Raw genomic sequence first — 15,526 nt, forward strand, 5'->3', positions numbered from 1 at the left:
ATATTTTTGTGACCTACATGGTATATGGAATACACTGTAAAAGTTCTGTGTTGTTATTATAGGATTGTTCTTCTTTAACCTCACAATTAAAACATTTGGGGGAAGAGGAGTAGGTGTATTTTTTCATTAAGTTTCTGTGAATCTCATGAGTCCATAGCTTTTTTTATCCTATGAAAGTTTTTAGGTTTTTTTAAATGATTAGTTGTCATCTTTTTTTTTTATTTTTATTTATTCCTTGGAAACATCCTTGTGAGATTTCAGTTGGAGCTCTGTTCTCTGGCCTTTATATCGATTAACATTCTTCCTCTTAATATTCTCTTTTTGTTCTTTTCCTCTGCATTCTAATAGAATCTGTCAAAGTTTGTGCTGCATTTCACAATAATCTATGTTCTAGTATATTAGTTCTGATGAAGACTTAATTTTGCTGTTGGATTTTGTTTTTTCTTAAATTTATATATTTTTTCCAGATCCCTTTGCATCTCTTGCTGTTCTGACCTTACAGCTCATTGCTCTTTCTTAATAGATAAAACTGAGTTTTATCCTTTTTATAGTAAGAAGACAGTAATAAAAAATATCCACTGCCTATCCCCTAAATTTCTGGTGTTTCCTCGGGCTTCCTTCCTCTCCTCCTACTCTACCCCTCTTCTCGTCCATTCACTCACTCCTTTGGTTTTCTCTACCACGTACATGCCAGTGACACACACATATCTATATAACTCTAGCCCTCACATTCTCATTGAATCCCATACTTTCCTTTGGGCATCTTCCTGAATAACATTCTCTCAGTGACAGGATAAGAGTAGTAAACTCTTTTATCCTTTGTGTGCAAATGTTTACTTGAATGATAGTTTAACTGTATAAGTTTTAGTATTTTCCCTGAATACTTTGAAGATAGTAGTCCATTGTCTTCTGGCCTCTATTTTAGCTACTGTTGAAAAATATGCTTTTGGTCCAATTTTTGTTCCATTGTAGACCACCTCTATTTTCCTTGTTGCTCTTAAGATTTTTTTCACTTTTGTTGTTTCACCATCATATGTATATATGAATGTATTATTTTTCCTTCTTGGGATTCACTGAGCTTCTTGAGTCTGGGGTTTTATATCTTGAATTAATTCCGAATAATTCTCAGCCCATATATCTTCAAATATTGCTTCTCCTGAAATTACTATAAGACTTTTGTTGCCGAAACCGGTTTGGCTCAGTGGATAGAGCGTCGGCCTGCGGACTGAAGGGTCCCGGGTTCGATTCCGGCCAAGGGCATGTACCTGGGTTGCGGGCACATCCCCAGTAGGAGATGTGCAGGAGGCAGCTGATCGATGTTTCTCTCTCATCGATGTTTCTGGCTCTCTATCTCTCTCCCTTTCTCTCTGTAAAAAATCAATAAAATATATTAAAAAAAAAAAGACTTTTGTTGAGCCCTTTCACACTCTCCTCCATGTCTCTTACTCTCTCTCTGATATATTTCATCTCTTTATCTTTCCAAATTGCATTCTGGGTAACTTCTTCAGATCTATCATCTACTTCACTACTTCTCACTTTAGATATGTCTGTTCTTTCTACCCATTCATTTAGGGGTATTTCCCCTATTGTTTCAATAATTAACAGGCTGTGAAAGTGACCTATTTTAAGCATATAGTTCAATGATTTTGAGAAAATTTATACACTTGTGTGACCATCACCATAGTTCAGTTTTAGAATACTTATATCACCCCAAAAAGTTTCATCATGCCCTTTTGCTCCTACCCTTCACTACGGCAACTATTGATCTGCTCTCTGTCTCTGTAGTTGTCTTTACTTAAAAAAATTCATATAAATAGAATAATATCTGTAATTGTTGTCTTCTTTCACTTACCATAATGTTTGTTTTTACAATATATTAGATTTAGCTTCAAATATATTTTTGAATTTGTGTTAAGTGTATCAGTAATTCTTGCTGAGTAGTGTCCCAGTGTATGAATATGCCACAATTTGTTTATTCACTAGATGTTAAACATTTGGATTGCCCTCCCCCCATTCATTTAGTTTTATTTTAGAATTTTAATTTTAGAACTTCTCTTTAAAATTTTCCTTTTCAGTTTTTTAATGGTCTCTGTCTTGTTTTATATTCTTCTTCTTTTAATTATTCTTACAGACTTATTTTAAATTATCTCTTTGACTTTTCTATTTTTTTTTATCCTGAATTCTTTGGACTTCAATCCTTCTCTTGTGTTAGAGGACTCTCACACATGGTAGATTGTTTACTCTTGTGTTTTGTCATTTTAAATTGGTGAGTACAGTTTTAGAGGGACTTTCTCTTTCTATGCAGGTCCCTTTGTTGCCTGAATTGTTGATAGTGTCTAGAGAGGTTTTGTGTTTGCTTCTGTCAAGTGCCTGAGAGATATTACTAGAAGAGAACCAGTTTTCAATAATTTTTGGTGGAATGTGATGATTTTGTATCACACAGTTTATCTAAATTTGTACTCCAAACCCACTTAAGACTGGAGTTTCCTTTTCCTAAGGGATTTTTCCTCCTACTTATACCTCTAGAAGAAATAGATACTGGATACCTCTAGAAGAAATAGATACTGGAGTATTGTGTTCTGACATCAGTGTGCTTATTTGTAAAGGTTCTTCCTTTATTCAGGAGTTCACTTCCAATTTCTCCCCTCATTTGGGCCCCAGGTTGATAGTTATCCAGTTCCTATGGTGGTATCAAAAGCCAAGACCCTGTTTGTTAATGATCATTACATTTTTCCAGTTTATTTCTCTCCTGGATAAAATTAGCATCAATTCTTATCCTTACCATTTTGATTTTCAGATCTGGCTTCATCTCTGGCATGTGGAGATTTTTTTTCTTTTCCTTTTTTCCAAGTTCAACCATGCATTAAGTCTTTTTTTGTTATGTTTTATCCAGCCTTTTTAGATAATTGTTTCAGGAAGTTTTTTAGTTTGTTTTTTCATCTCATTGGTATCAGAAAACTCAGATAACATTATAAGTATTTTTTTAAAATATATTTTTTATTGATTTCAGAGAGGAAGGGTGAGGGAGAGAGAGATAGAAACATCAATGATGAGAAAGAATCATTGATTGGCTGTTTCCTACATGCCCCCTCCAGGATCGAGCCCTCAACCCAGGCATGCACCCTTGACCGCAATTTAACCCAGGACTTTTTAGTTCACAGACCAATCAGTGCTCTATCCACTGAGCCAAACTGTCTAGGGCACATTATAAGTATTTTTAAATAGGATAGTACACTATTGTAATTATAGCTATAATTACTAAATGAAAAAAATCTTCAAAAACATAGCTTGCTATTAAATGTGTATAAGGTTTCTTAGATTATTAGTTGTTAGATTGTAGTGACATTTTCCAAACATGTTACTTACATCTTTCTCTGGCTTCATTAAGATATTCATGCTAGCATTCTTTTTACTTAGGCTTTATTTGGATCCTTGGTTTGAAGAAGGCTCACAAAGAAATTTGGCCGTTAGATGCAAAGATGCATTTTTTATTGTTGTTCCCATGTTAAAAGCAGTGCTTCCAACCAAAATAACTGGTATTCCCCTATTTTTCCATATTCACTATGACTGACGTCAGTTGTTTTAATACTCCTTTGTTTTGGAAAATATGTATTATCTATTTTTTTTTTTAGTGTATTGAGTATAATTAACATGTTAAGATCACTGTTTCTTTAATGATGTAATGTTTTGCATTTACATTATTTTAATCCTCCTGTTTCTCCTTGGTTGTTATTCTAGAGGATGACATTAACTAAATAAAATGAATAAGAGATCTATTTTGAATTTCCTGGTGAGATTAGTATCAAAATATCAGAATAGAAGTAAACCATCATACACATATGGACCATCATTCTACAAAAATTTAAGTGTTTTAACCTCTTTTAAATGAAAAGGGTAAAAAAAGTTTTAATGACTCTTTTCATATCGTTTATTGAGAAAAATCAGTTGGTTAACCTGTTTGTTTTCTCATCTATAATGTAGGAGGAGTAATAAATAGAAGAGTCAAGTTCTACTGTCTTGTATGTTATTAGAGTCATTTCTAATTATGAAGCTAGCTCTTTGATGGCAGATGCTGGATCACCTCTGTTCTGTACCTCATGTGTCATGAGGAGGGTACAGCTATGCCATTCTTTCATTTCTTTTTCTTGTGCACATCTTTGGATCCTTTTGCTACTCATTTATGATTAGGTAACAACCACAAAACAACAAATATCAGATCTGCTTCGTTGTTTCTATTAAGAAGTTGAATAAGGTAGCAAATTTAAAACTTTCGATTTACTTTTAGGATTGTTTTTACGTATATTTACTTTTTCCCATATAATGGTAATAAAGAATTGATTTTCATAAAGACTTTACACTTATTCTTTAGCTTCCAGATTGCCTAGTTCCGTGGTCAGCAAACTGCAGCTCGTGGGCCACATGCGGCTCTTTGGCCCCTTGAGTGTGGCTCTTCCTAAGCCTTAGGAGTACCCTAATTAAGTTAATAATAGTGTACCTACCTATACAGTTTAAGTTTTAAAAATTTGGCTCTCAAAAGAAATTTCAGTCGTTGTACTGTCGAAATTTAGCTCTGTTGACTAATGAGTTTGCCGACCACTGGTAGTTATTAAGCCTCAAAGATGCAAAAAGTTCTTTGGTCAGAGTTTAGTAAGGAGGGCCTTGGCAGTTCTTTTCTCTGCCTAGGAGGCTCTTCCCCCAAAGGGAGCATGCTCCTTCACTTCATTAGGTTCTGTTCAAATGTCACCTCATTAGAAAGGCTTTTCCTTTTACCATATCTAAAGTAGAGAGAGGCAAGGGAGAGTGGTGCTAATACCTACTCATTAGCAGTCAATCTCCATTCTGACACCCTACCACACAGCAACTACTAATCTACTTTCTGTCTATAGATTTACCTATTCTGGATATTTCATATAAACTGAATAATATAAATGTATGGTCTTCTGAGATTGACTTCTTTCACTTAGGATATTTTAATGGTTAGTTCTCATCTTTTTGTTTTGATTTATTCCTTGGAAACATCCTTGTGAGATTTCAGTTGGAGCTCTATCCTTTGGCCTTGATATCTATAACATTCTTTCTCTTAACATTCTCTTTTTGTTCTTTTCCTCTGCATTCTAATAGAATCTGTCAAAGTTTGTGCTGCATTTCACAATAATCTATGTTCTAGTATATTAGTTCTAATGAAGGCATAATTTTGCTGTTGGATTTTGTTTTTTCTTAAATTTATATATTTTTCTCCAGATCCCTTTGCATCTCTTGCTGTTCTGTTCTTACAGCTCATTGCTCTTTCTCAATAGATAAAACTGAGTTTTATCCTTTTATAGTAAGAAGACAGTAATAAAAAATATCCACTGCCTATCCCCTAAATTTCTGGTGTTTCCTCGGGCTTCCTTCCTCTCCTCCTACTCTAACCCTCTTCTTGTCCATTTTCACCCACTCCGCTGGTTTTCTCTACCACGTACATGCCAGTGACACACATATCTATATAACTCTAGCCCTCACATTCACATTGAATCCCATACTTTCTTTTGGGCATCTTCCTGAATAAAATTCTCTTAGTGACAGGATAAGAGTAGTAAACTGTTTTATTCCTTGTGTGCAAATATTTACTTGAATGATAGTTTAACTATATAAATTTTAGTATTTTCCCTGAACACTTTGAAGATAGTAGTCCATGTCTTCTGGATGAACCTTGAAGAATGTTCTAAAAATCGATTATGATGTTGGAAAACCTGTGAATTGAATTATATACTTCAAATAATTGAATGGTATGGATTTGTGGATTTTTATATGCTAGATCATTAACCAATCTTTAATCAAGCACAATTCCAGCAGTAGCCCTACAAAAAAATATTTGTTCTTCGTTTAAATTTACCCTCCATTAAAATAGCTAAGCTTGCAGATTTGTAACGCCCTATGCCATAGTTAGTTTGCTATCTCACTAGGTCAACTCTTTGTTGTGCCTTTTCAGCATGATCCACTCAGAGGCTTTTGACTGCAATGGCATACATAAATTTGGGTAGTTGGAAAAGTGAGCATTTTAGAGGCTCACTGGAAGGAAGTATTACAAAGAATCCAAGACTAGAAATATACTTAGTGAGCAGAGCTTTAGTAATGGGAAAAAGAGCCCAACGTGACATCTTGGATTTTTTTGTCTATTAGAAAACATAGATCAAGAGAATGATCTTTGGATCTGATTTTTAATTTTATTTTATCACACATTCTGTGATTACACGAGGCTCTTGCCACTCACCTTTCAAACAAACCATCTCAAATATACCCTTTTCCATTCTGTGATTTTAAGGGATTTCCAAGTCTTGTTAACATAGAATATCAGAACTGGAAGGGGATTTTATGAGTTATCTAGTTTAACTCTTGATTTTTACAAATGTCCATTTTTCTAGTAATACTGTGATACCTTAGTTTGTCATTACTCCTGAGGTGAATATAATGTAGTACTAAGAGCAGCCCTGAAATGACAAATTGGAAGTATAGTGGGAAATCTTGTTCATGTTCATTATTAGTGAAACCTGAATTTTAGAAAGTTAGTGCACTTGTTTTGTTTCCTTGTTTGCCATTCGGTCGATTCATTCAGAGTAAAACAAAACGGTCATATTATATGGAAACTGTTTTAATTCTCCTTGATAGCTTTATTTTCATTTATAAAAAATAGTATCCCTACTCTAACCAATATTTAGTTTTGATATTAATTGGAACTTTCTAAACATTTCTAGGAAATCTATTTGAGGTAGAGAAATTTTAAAACAAGGTGTTTTGCTGAATAGAAAGGAAAGAGGTTGGTCCCAGACAACTGGAGTTGAAGAAGATAGAAAAGTCAAATGAGAAAGCATGCACATGGATCAATGGTTATTTTAAAGATGAAGTATATTATGTGTAGTATTAGGATTTTCTTTCTTTTGCTTTTTGATCAGTTTTATTAAAGTACTAAAAGTATGATATTCATGCACACGGGGGAGGGAAGGGGTTGTCCCTCAGCCTGGCCTGCACCCTTTCGCAATCCAGGAGCCCTCAGGGGATGTCCGACTGATGGCTTAGGCCAGTGATGGCGAACCTTTTGAGCTCAGTGTGTCAGCATTTTGAAAAACCCTAACTTAACTCTGGTGCCATGTCACATATAGAAATTTTTTGATATTTGCCACCATAGTAAAACAAAGATTTATATTTTTGATATTTATTTTATATATTTAAATGCCACTTAACAAAGAAAAATAAACCAAAAAAAATGAGTTCACGTGTCACCTCTGACACGGGTGTCATAGGTTTGCCATCACTGGCTTAGGCCCATGGAGAGTGAGCCTAAGCTGTCAGTCGGACATCCTTAGTGCTGCTGCGCTTGCCAGCCGTGAGCACAGCTTCTGGTAGAGTGGCACTCCCCATGTGGGAGCGCACTGACCACCAAGGGGCAGCTCCTATGTTGAACATCTGCCCCCTGGTGGTTAGTGTGCGTCACAGTGACCAGTCGTTCTGCCATTCGGTCGATTTGCATATTACCCTTTTATTATATAGGATAATTTATAAATATTAAAATTTGCCAGTGTACAATTCAGTGAGTTTTTTGTTGTTGTTAATCCTTACCTGAGGATATTTTCCATTGATTTTTGGAGAGCGTGGTAGGGTGGGGGAGAGGCAAAGAGAGGAACATCCATGTGATTGCGTCTAGGGATCGAGCCTACAACTGAGGTATGTGCCCTTGACCATAATCCAACCTGTGACCCTTTAGTCCATGGGTTGATACTCAGTCCACTTAGCCAAACCGGCTAGGGTTCAGTGAGTTTTTGTTTTGTTTTTTTAATTCTTAACTGAGGATACTTTTTTTTTCTTTTTTTAAAAATATGTTTTTATTGATTTCGGAGAGAGGGAGGGAGAGAGGGATAGAAACATCAATGATGAGAGAGAATCATTGATCGGCTGCCTCCTGCACGCCCCTACTGGGGATTGAGCCTGAAACCTGGGCATGTGCAGTGACTTCCTGGTTCATGGGTCATTGCTCAACCACTGAGCCACATTGACCCAGCCCCAAGATACGTTTTTTAGACTCTAAAGAAAGTTCATCTTTGTAACATTGATACATAGTATTATCTAATCCACAGTTGATATTCAGGTTTGTCACTTGTCACAATAAGCTTTTTCTTTTCCAGATCCAGTCCAGGATTATACTTTGGGTTTAGCTGTCATGTTTCCTTGGTTTCTTTTAATCTTCAATTAAAAGCTCAGTTTCCATTGTCTTTCTTGGACCTTCACTTAAAAACATACACACTATAGGCCTATTATTTTGTGGATGTCTCTCAGTTGGAGATATTGCTTTATCTTTGTTTCCTTATGATTACATTCAAGTTATGAACTTTTGGTAAAAATATCATAAAAATGCTCTTATGTTCTCAGCGTCTTCATATCAAGAGGCTCGCTATATGAATATTGGTGATAACTTTATGTGTTGTCCAAGACATTTTTGTTGACCGTAATGTGAAGAATTTGTCTGTTTTCTTCAAGAATTTTTATAGTTTTGGCTTTTTGGTTTAGACTTAAGTTCTATTTCAAAATAACTTTTTAGTGTGATCTGAGATAGGGGTTGAGGTTCATTTTGCCCCCAACTTTTTCTCTGGTTAATTTTCTTGTTTTTCTGTTTTCTATTTCTTTGATTCTGCACTTTCTTATTCTACTTTCTTTGAAATTTAATTTGTTCTTTTCTAGCTTAAGGTGAAATCTTAGATCAATGATTTTAGACCTTCTTTTCGTATAAACATTTAAAGCTATACATTTCCCTGTAAGTATTGTTTTATTGCATACAATGAATTTTGATATGTAATCTTTTATTATCACTTAGTTAAAATATTTTCTAATTTCCTGTGTAATTTTTTTTTGACCCACAGGTTATTAGAAGTGTAATTTAGAAATAGTTGGGACATTTATAGATATTTTTTCTGCTATTGGTTTTGGATTTAATTGTGTGTGTGATTAGCAAACATACTATTTCAGATTTTAATATTTTGAAATATTTGAGAAGTATTTTATGGCCTAGAGCTTGTGAATGTCTTGGTGTCCCATGTGTACTTGAAAAGAATAAATATTCTGCCATTGTTGGGTCTCAAATCCTTCAGATATCAACCAAGTAGTTATTAGTGTAGTTTATGTTGTCTCTACCCTTACTGATTTTTATCTACTTGTTATATCATTATGGAGGGAAGAGTGTTGCAATCTCCATCTATAATTGTAGACTTATTTGTTTCCCTTTTTAGTTCCGTCAAGTTTTCCTTTATGTATTTCAAAGCTATCTTCTTATATATGAGTATACTTCCTGGAATATTGATCTTGTCATTATGCAGTCTGTTTTTACTTTTTGTAATAATCCTTTTCATGAAGCCTATTTTGTCTGTTACCACTCCACTTTCTTAAGCTTACCAATATATATTTTCTCCCTGCTTTTTGCTTTCAATTTATCTATCTTTATATTTAAAAGTACATTTATTATAAAAAGCATTTTTGATAGTGTTGAATTTAAATATTTTGCTCTGTTTTCTATAATTTTGCTCCCTCTGTTCCTCCTTTCACGCGTGCGCGCGCGCGCGTGCGTGAGTGCATGCGTGTGTGTGTGTGTGTGTGTGTGTGTGTGTGTAGGGGATGCAGGGGTGGGCAAACTTTTTGACTCGAGGGCCACAATGGGTTCTTAAACTGGACTGGAGGGCCGGAACAAAAGCATGGATGGAGTGTTTGTGTGAACTAATATAAATTCAAAGTAAACATCATTACATAAAAGGGTACGGTCTTTTTTTTTTTAGTTTTATTCATTTCAAACGGGCTGGATCCGGCCCACGGGCCGTAGTTTGCCCATGGCTGGGATAGAGGGTAGATAATCAGAATTTTTTTATTATTTTATTTAATTCTTCTGCTGGATTTTTGCCTATACCTTTTCTGCATTGCTTTTTAATGTATGATTTGGAATTACAATATGAATCTTTAACTTAATCCAGTCCACTTGAAGTTTAGGTTTTACCATTTCACGTAAAATGTAGGAATATTAATAGCAATAGAATTTTATTTACCACTTTGTGGTCTTTATGCTGTTATTGTCATACATACCACATTTGTATATGTTATAACCTTATAGTACAGTGTCATAATATTTTTCTTTAACAGGTCAGGTCTTTTAAAGAAATTAAAGGAAGAAAAATATTCTTTTTTATAATTACCCATATGTTTACCATTTCTAATGTGTTTCTCTCCCCTCCCCCTTTTTATTGAGTTTTTTGGGATGACACAGGTTAACAAAATTATATGGGTTTATCTGATGTTTTACATTTCTTTTTCTACATCCAATTTCCATCTCATGTTATTTCCCTTCATCCTGAAGAAATTGCATTAGCATTTCTTATAATGCAAGCTTGCTGGTGATGAGTTCTCTTAGTTTCCATTTACTTGAAAATGCCTATTTCACTTTACTTTTTTACCTCAGTGCTTGAAAAATTTTTTGCTACATATAAGTCTAGTTTGATAGGGTTTTTTGTTTGTGTCCTGTCATCACTTTAAAACATTCTCTCATTGTCTTCTGGTCCCATTGTCTGATGGGAATTCAACTGTCATTTGTATCATCCTATCTAATAAAAGACAAAAAGGGTAATTAACCATACTCTGCTATGCTTCCCATTGGCTAATCAGCGAGATATTCAAATTAACTGCCAACAAAGATGGCGGCTGGCAGCCATGCAGCTGAAGCGAGCAGGAGGTTTGCTTGCTCCAGTGATGGAGGAAGCCAAGGTTCCCCGCCTGCCGCGGCCTGGCTCTGAGCCCAAAAGCAACAATGTTTCAATTATAGAAGCTAAACAAACCCCAGATACCTGCTTTCAGCCAGCCACGGCCTCAGAGCTGGAGTGAGCAGGACAGCAACAAAGTTTCAATTATAGAAGGTAAATAAATCCCAGAATAAAAAAATAAAAAGAAAAAAGGAGAGGCTGGGAACTTCAGTCGCCGGTCAGCCTGAAAACGGCCCTCAGCCCCTTATCCAGGCTGGTCAGGCACCCCAGTGGGGACCCCCACCCTGAAGGGGGTGTGACCAGCTGCAAACAGCCATCAGCCCCTCACCCAGGCTCACCAGGCACCCAAGCGGGACCCCCACCCTGATCCGGGACACCCTTCAGGGCAAACCAGCCAGCCCCCACCTGTGCACCAGGCCTCTATCCTATATAATAAAAGGCTAATATGCAAACTGACCCTAACAGCAGAAAGACTGGGAATGACTGGTCACTATGACACACACTGACCACCAGGGGGCAGACGCTCAATGCAGGAGCTGCCCTCTGTTGGTCAGTGCGCTCCCACATGGGGGAGCTCTGTTCAGCCACAAGCCAGGCTGATGGCTGCCAGTACAGCGGTGATGGTGGGAGCCTCTCTTGCCTCCTCAGCAGCGCTAAGGATGTCCGACTGCAGCTTAGGTCTGCTCCCCGCTGGCAAGTGGACATCCCCCGATGGCTGCAGGGCTGCCAGAGTGATGTCTGATTGCCAGCTTAGGCCCAATCTTCCAGGGAGCAGTCCTAAGCCAGCAGGTGGTCATCCCCCAAGGGGTCCCAGACTGCGAGAGGGCTGAGGGCCCCCCCCCTCCGCCGAGTGCACAAATTTTTGTGCACCGGGCCTCTAGTCCTATATAATAAAGAGCTAATATGCTAATTAGACCAAACAGAACGACTGTCCAGATGACCTTCCGGACAAAGCCAGGGCAGCTGCAGCTGCAATGGGCTGAGGCAGCTGTGGCTGTGAGGGCTGAGCCCCTTGCACGAATTTCATGCATAGGATCTCTAGTTATCTTATATGTAACTAGGGTCCCAGTGCATGAGTTTGTGCATCTTGAAAGGAACTGTGGGCCACAAGGCTGCAGTGGGCACAGGGCTGGGTCTCGGCCCATCCTCTGCTCCCCCTCCCGCCATGGCCCCTGGTCCCCTGTCTGCGGCAGTCCTGATCCCGCCACTGCTGCTCCCACATGCTGGCAGCACCGGCCCCGCTTGTACCTGCTGCCGGCGTGGAGTGATTGGGTCCAACACCAGCAGCGGGTGTGAGCGACGGTGCTGGCTATGGGTGTGATCGGGTCCGGCGCCAGCAGGGGCTGCGAGCAGTGGCAGCAGGTGTGAGTGGGGCCGGCGCTGGCAGCAGATGTGAGCGCTGGGCAGGACCATGGCATGCAGGAGCAAGGAATTTTTAGTAATCAAAATCTGCCCCAATCTGCTTGCCCTGATGACAGCGACCGGCACCCCGCCTTGGTCTGGCGTCCCTGCTCACCTCCACCATCTTGCTGCAGCTGATGCCCGCCATGTTCTGCGCTCTGCCATCTACCTTTTAATTTGCTCTACTTATTGGGTCACTAAACTTATTTTTTTCATCAAATTTGGGGAAAACAAAAATCTGGGGCAGATTTATACGCAGATTTTTGTTGTCTCCTCCTTTAACTATTATTCACACTTTTTCCTACCTTCTCCTTTCTATCCTCTTTTTCAGGAGTCTAATTACATATGTTAATCTGTTTCACATTGTTTCACAGGTTACCAAGGCTCAATTCATCTTTTACTTTCCACCTTTTCCCCCCTTCATATTGGATCATTTCTATTGCTCTGTCATTTTTGTTCACTGACTTTTACTTCTGCCATCTCCAGTCAGCTAAATCCAGCCTGTGAATATTTTATTTCATATTTGTGATTTTTGGTTCTAGAATTTTTTATAGTTTCTACAGATGCTTCTTAACTTACAATGAGGTTACGTCCAGACAAACCCATTGTAAATTGAAATATTGTAAGTAAAAAATGCATTTAATACACCTAACCTACCTAACATCATATCTTGCCTAATTTACCTAAAGGTACTCAGAAACAGTATCAAAAAAAATACTGACAACATAGTATACTATAGAATATCTGTTGTTTACCCTCATGATCATATGCCTGACTGGGAGCTATGGCTCACTGTCTCTGCCCAGCATCCCGAGAGAGTATTATTCTACATATTACTAGCCCAAGAAAAGATCAAAATTCAAAATTACAGTATGGTTTCTACTGAATGCACCATCATAAAGATGAAAAATTGTGAGTCAGGGACTCTCTGTATTTGTGTGTTTTCCCTTCTTTGTATTTGTCATAACTATATTTTCTTTTAAATTCTTGAATGTATTCACAATCGTTAAAGTTCTTGTTTGCTAACTCCAGCATCTGGACCTTACTTTGATTTCTATTGACTTTCTTTTCACTTGACTCTGAGTCACATTTTCCTCGTATTAATTTTTTAATTATATATGCACATAGTGATGGACATATTTCAAAGGCTCTGGATTCTATCATCTTCCTCTGGAAATTATTGATTTTTTTGCTTTAGAGGAATGTTAAACTTGTTTAGACTTTAGACTTTGTCCCTTGCAGGGGATAGTAGCTGAAATCTCTGCTGAGGTCTTTCAAGTCTTTTATCTGTTGTGTTTTTGCAGGGCTCTTTGGAGTCTTCTTCATGCATGTACAGATGGGTTAGTCAAGGATTGGGGCAGATGTATACAAAGATTTTCTTGTTTCTTCCTTTCTAGCAATCCCTCTTTTACTTTTTAGCCTCTCAGGCAGCCCTGAATTCTGTCTTTTGATTCCTGAAACCAGTAAGTCTGCACCTTTCTGTTTGATTTCTATCTGCCCTGCCAATCATGCTGACTCTGGCAAAAAGCCATGTATAGACAAATTTTACCTTGTGCATTTTCCTCCTTTTCTGGTTTTATATAGATAGGTAACAAACCATCCCAAATGTGGTAGCATGAAACAAAAACATTTATCAGTTACTATTGTTATCTCTCATGGTTCTAGGTCTTGACTAGACTGTTGGGTGATTCTAACTTGAGTGTTCTGTTGTAATCAAGTGGGGGCTGAGGTCATTTTGAACTCTTCCTCACTCTCACAGGTCTGATGATTGATCCTGGCTATTGCCTGGGATTCAGTTGAACCATCATGGGCTTTTTATGAAAGCTAGGTTCTAAGCACTAGTATCCTAGGAGAGTCAGATGGAAGCTACATTGCCTTTTATTACCTAGTCCTGGAAGTCAGATAGCTCCACTTCTGCCACATTCCTTTCATCGAACCAGTCACAAAGGTGAGCTTATATTCACATGAAGGGAATTAGACTCCACTGAGTGGGGAGTAATGTCAAATAATTTCAGACATGTTTTGAAGTCACCAAATCTTTTTTCAAATGTGTCCTCCAATTTCTGCCTACTTGTAGTCATTCTTTAGTTCCTTCAAATAGTTGTTTTTTATATAGACTTTATTAGTCCAATACAAACTACTCCATCATTACCAGAAGTGAAACCCCCTCTCCTCTATCACACTTGAATCCTATATAATAAAACCCTAATATGCAAATCGACCAAACGGCAGAACGACTGTCGCTATGACATATACTGACTACCAGGGGGCATACGCTCAATGCAGGAGCTGCCCCCAGCCTGCAGGCCCTGTCTGGCAGTGGTGGCAGGGGGCAGGGCCGGCAAGCAGGCAGTACCAGGCTGCCAGACAAGGCGGGTGCCAGCAGGGCCCCCTCCCCTCCATCGCCCCACTTGTCACCCCACAGATGAGTCCTGATCACCAGCCAGGCTTAGGGACCCTACCCGTGCACGAATTTTGTACACCGGGCCTCTAGTATAATATAATTTACTTGCTTATTTGGTTCATTTTATGTCTCCTCCTACTAAAACACAGGTTTCATTAAGTTAGGGTTTTTTGCCTCTTTGGTAACTGCTTGGCACCTTGTAGATGCTCACCAAATATTTGTTGAATAAATAGATGAATATTCAGTTCTCCAAACAGCCATAAGTAAGCAAAAACCTCTTGATGACAAAAGAGGAGCTACAAATTATAGAACTTCGTTCTTTCAACACAATTGCACTAGTAGGCTGCCATATCTTAAGTTTACTTCTCCTTGGCTTATAGAACAGGACATAGAGATTTCACATTTTATTCTCATCATGACTATTATGTGTGTCAGTTTAGCAGACTGGATAGAAAGCTGGTTACAGATAAAATGAAATAGCATGGGAACGTACTTTGTGAAGTGTGAAGCACTATGAGATTATAAGGTGTGTCAGATAAGAATATGCAGTTGCAACTGTTATGCTGGCTTTTTCAGATTTCTTTTTGAAAGTATCTTTGTGTTTATGTATTTTTTAAAAGATAAATATTTTTAATTCCCAAAACAATAATAAAAGTCATAGCAGTATGTTTATTAAAAAGCCCTTACTATGTCTTTATTAATGTTTTGTCTGATTTTTCTCTTTTAGGAACTTGAGAGATTTCAGAACTTTGTGGAACGCTGTCCTCCTTTTGATGTCGTCATTGATGGGCTCAATGTTGCCAAGATGTTTCCTAAAGCTCGTGAGTCTCAAGTTGTAAGTACAAGTTTTATTTTGTTATTCCAAATCTCTAGAAACTATTTATTGTACCCACTTGTGATCTTCCTGGGATCTCATAGCTCCTCATTTTTCCTTCCTCTAAAAATAAAGCTC

The 15,526-nt window shown here is 37.8% G+C and overlaps 1 protein-coding gene across 2 annotated transcripts in view; it reads left to right on the plus strand.

The window, feature by feature from the left end:
- Window positions 1-15,526, plus strand: part of PRORP (protein only RNase P catalytic subunit) — a 180,390-nt gene that overhangs the window by 44,413 nt on the left and 120,451 nt on the right. For both annotated transcript variants that reach the window (XM_059710595.1, XM_059710598.1), the window contains one exon: window positions 15,302-15,409. In XM_059710595.1, the coding sequence (XP_059566578.1) occupies window positions 15,302-15,409 (108 nt within the window). The remainder of the gene's footprint in view (window positions 1-15,301; window positions 15,410-15,526) is intronic.

The sequence above is a fragment of the Myotis daubentonii genome, chromosome 1, assembly GCF_963259705.1.
Source record: "Myotis daubentonii chromosome 1, mMyoDau2.1, whole genome shotgun sequence".
In the NCBI taxonomy this organism is placed as follows: Eukaryota; Metazoa; Chordata; class Mammalia; order Chiroptera; family Vespertilionidae; genus Myotis; species Myotis daubentonii.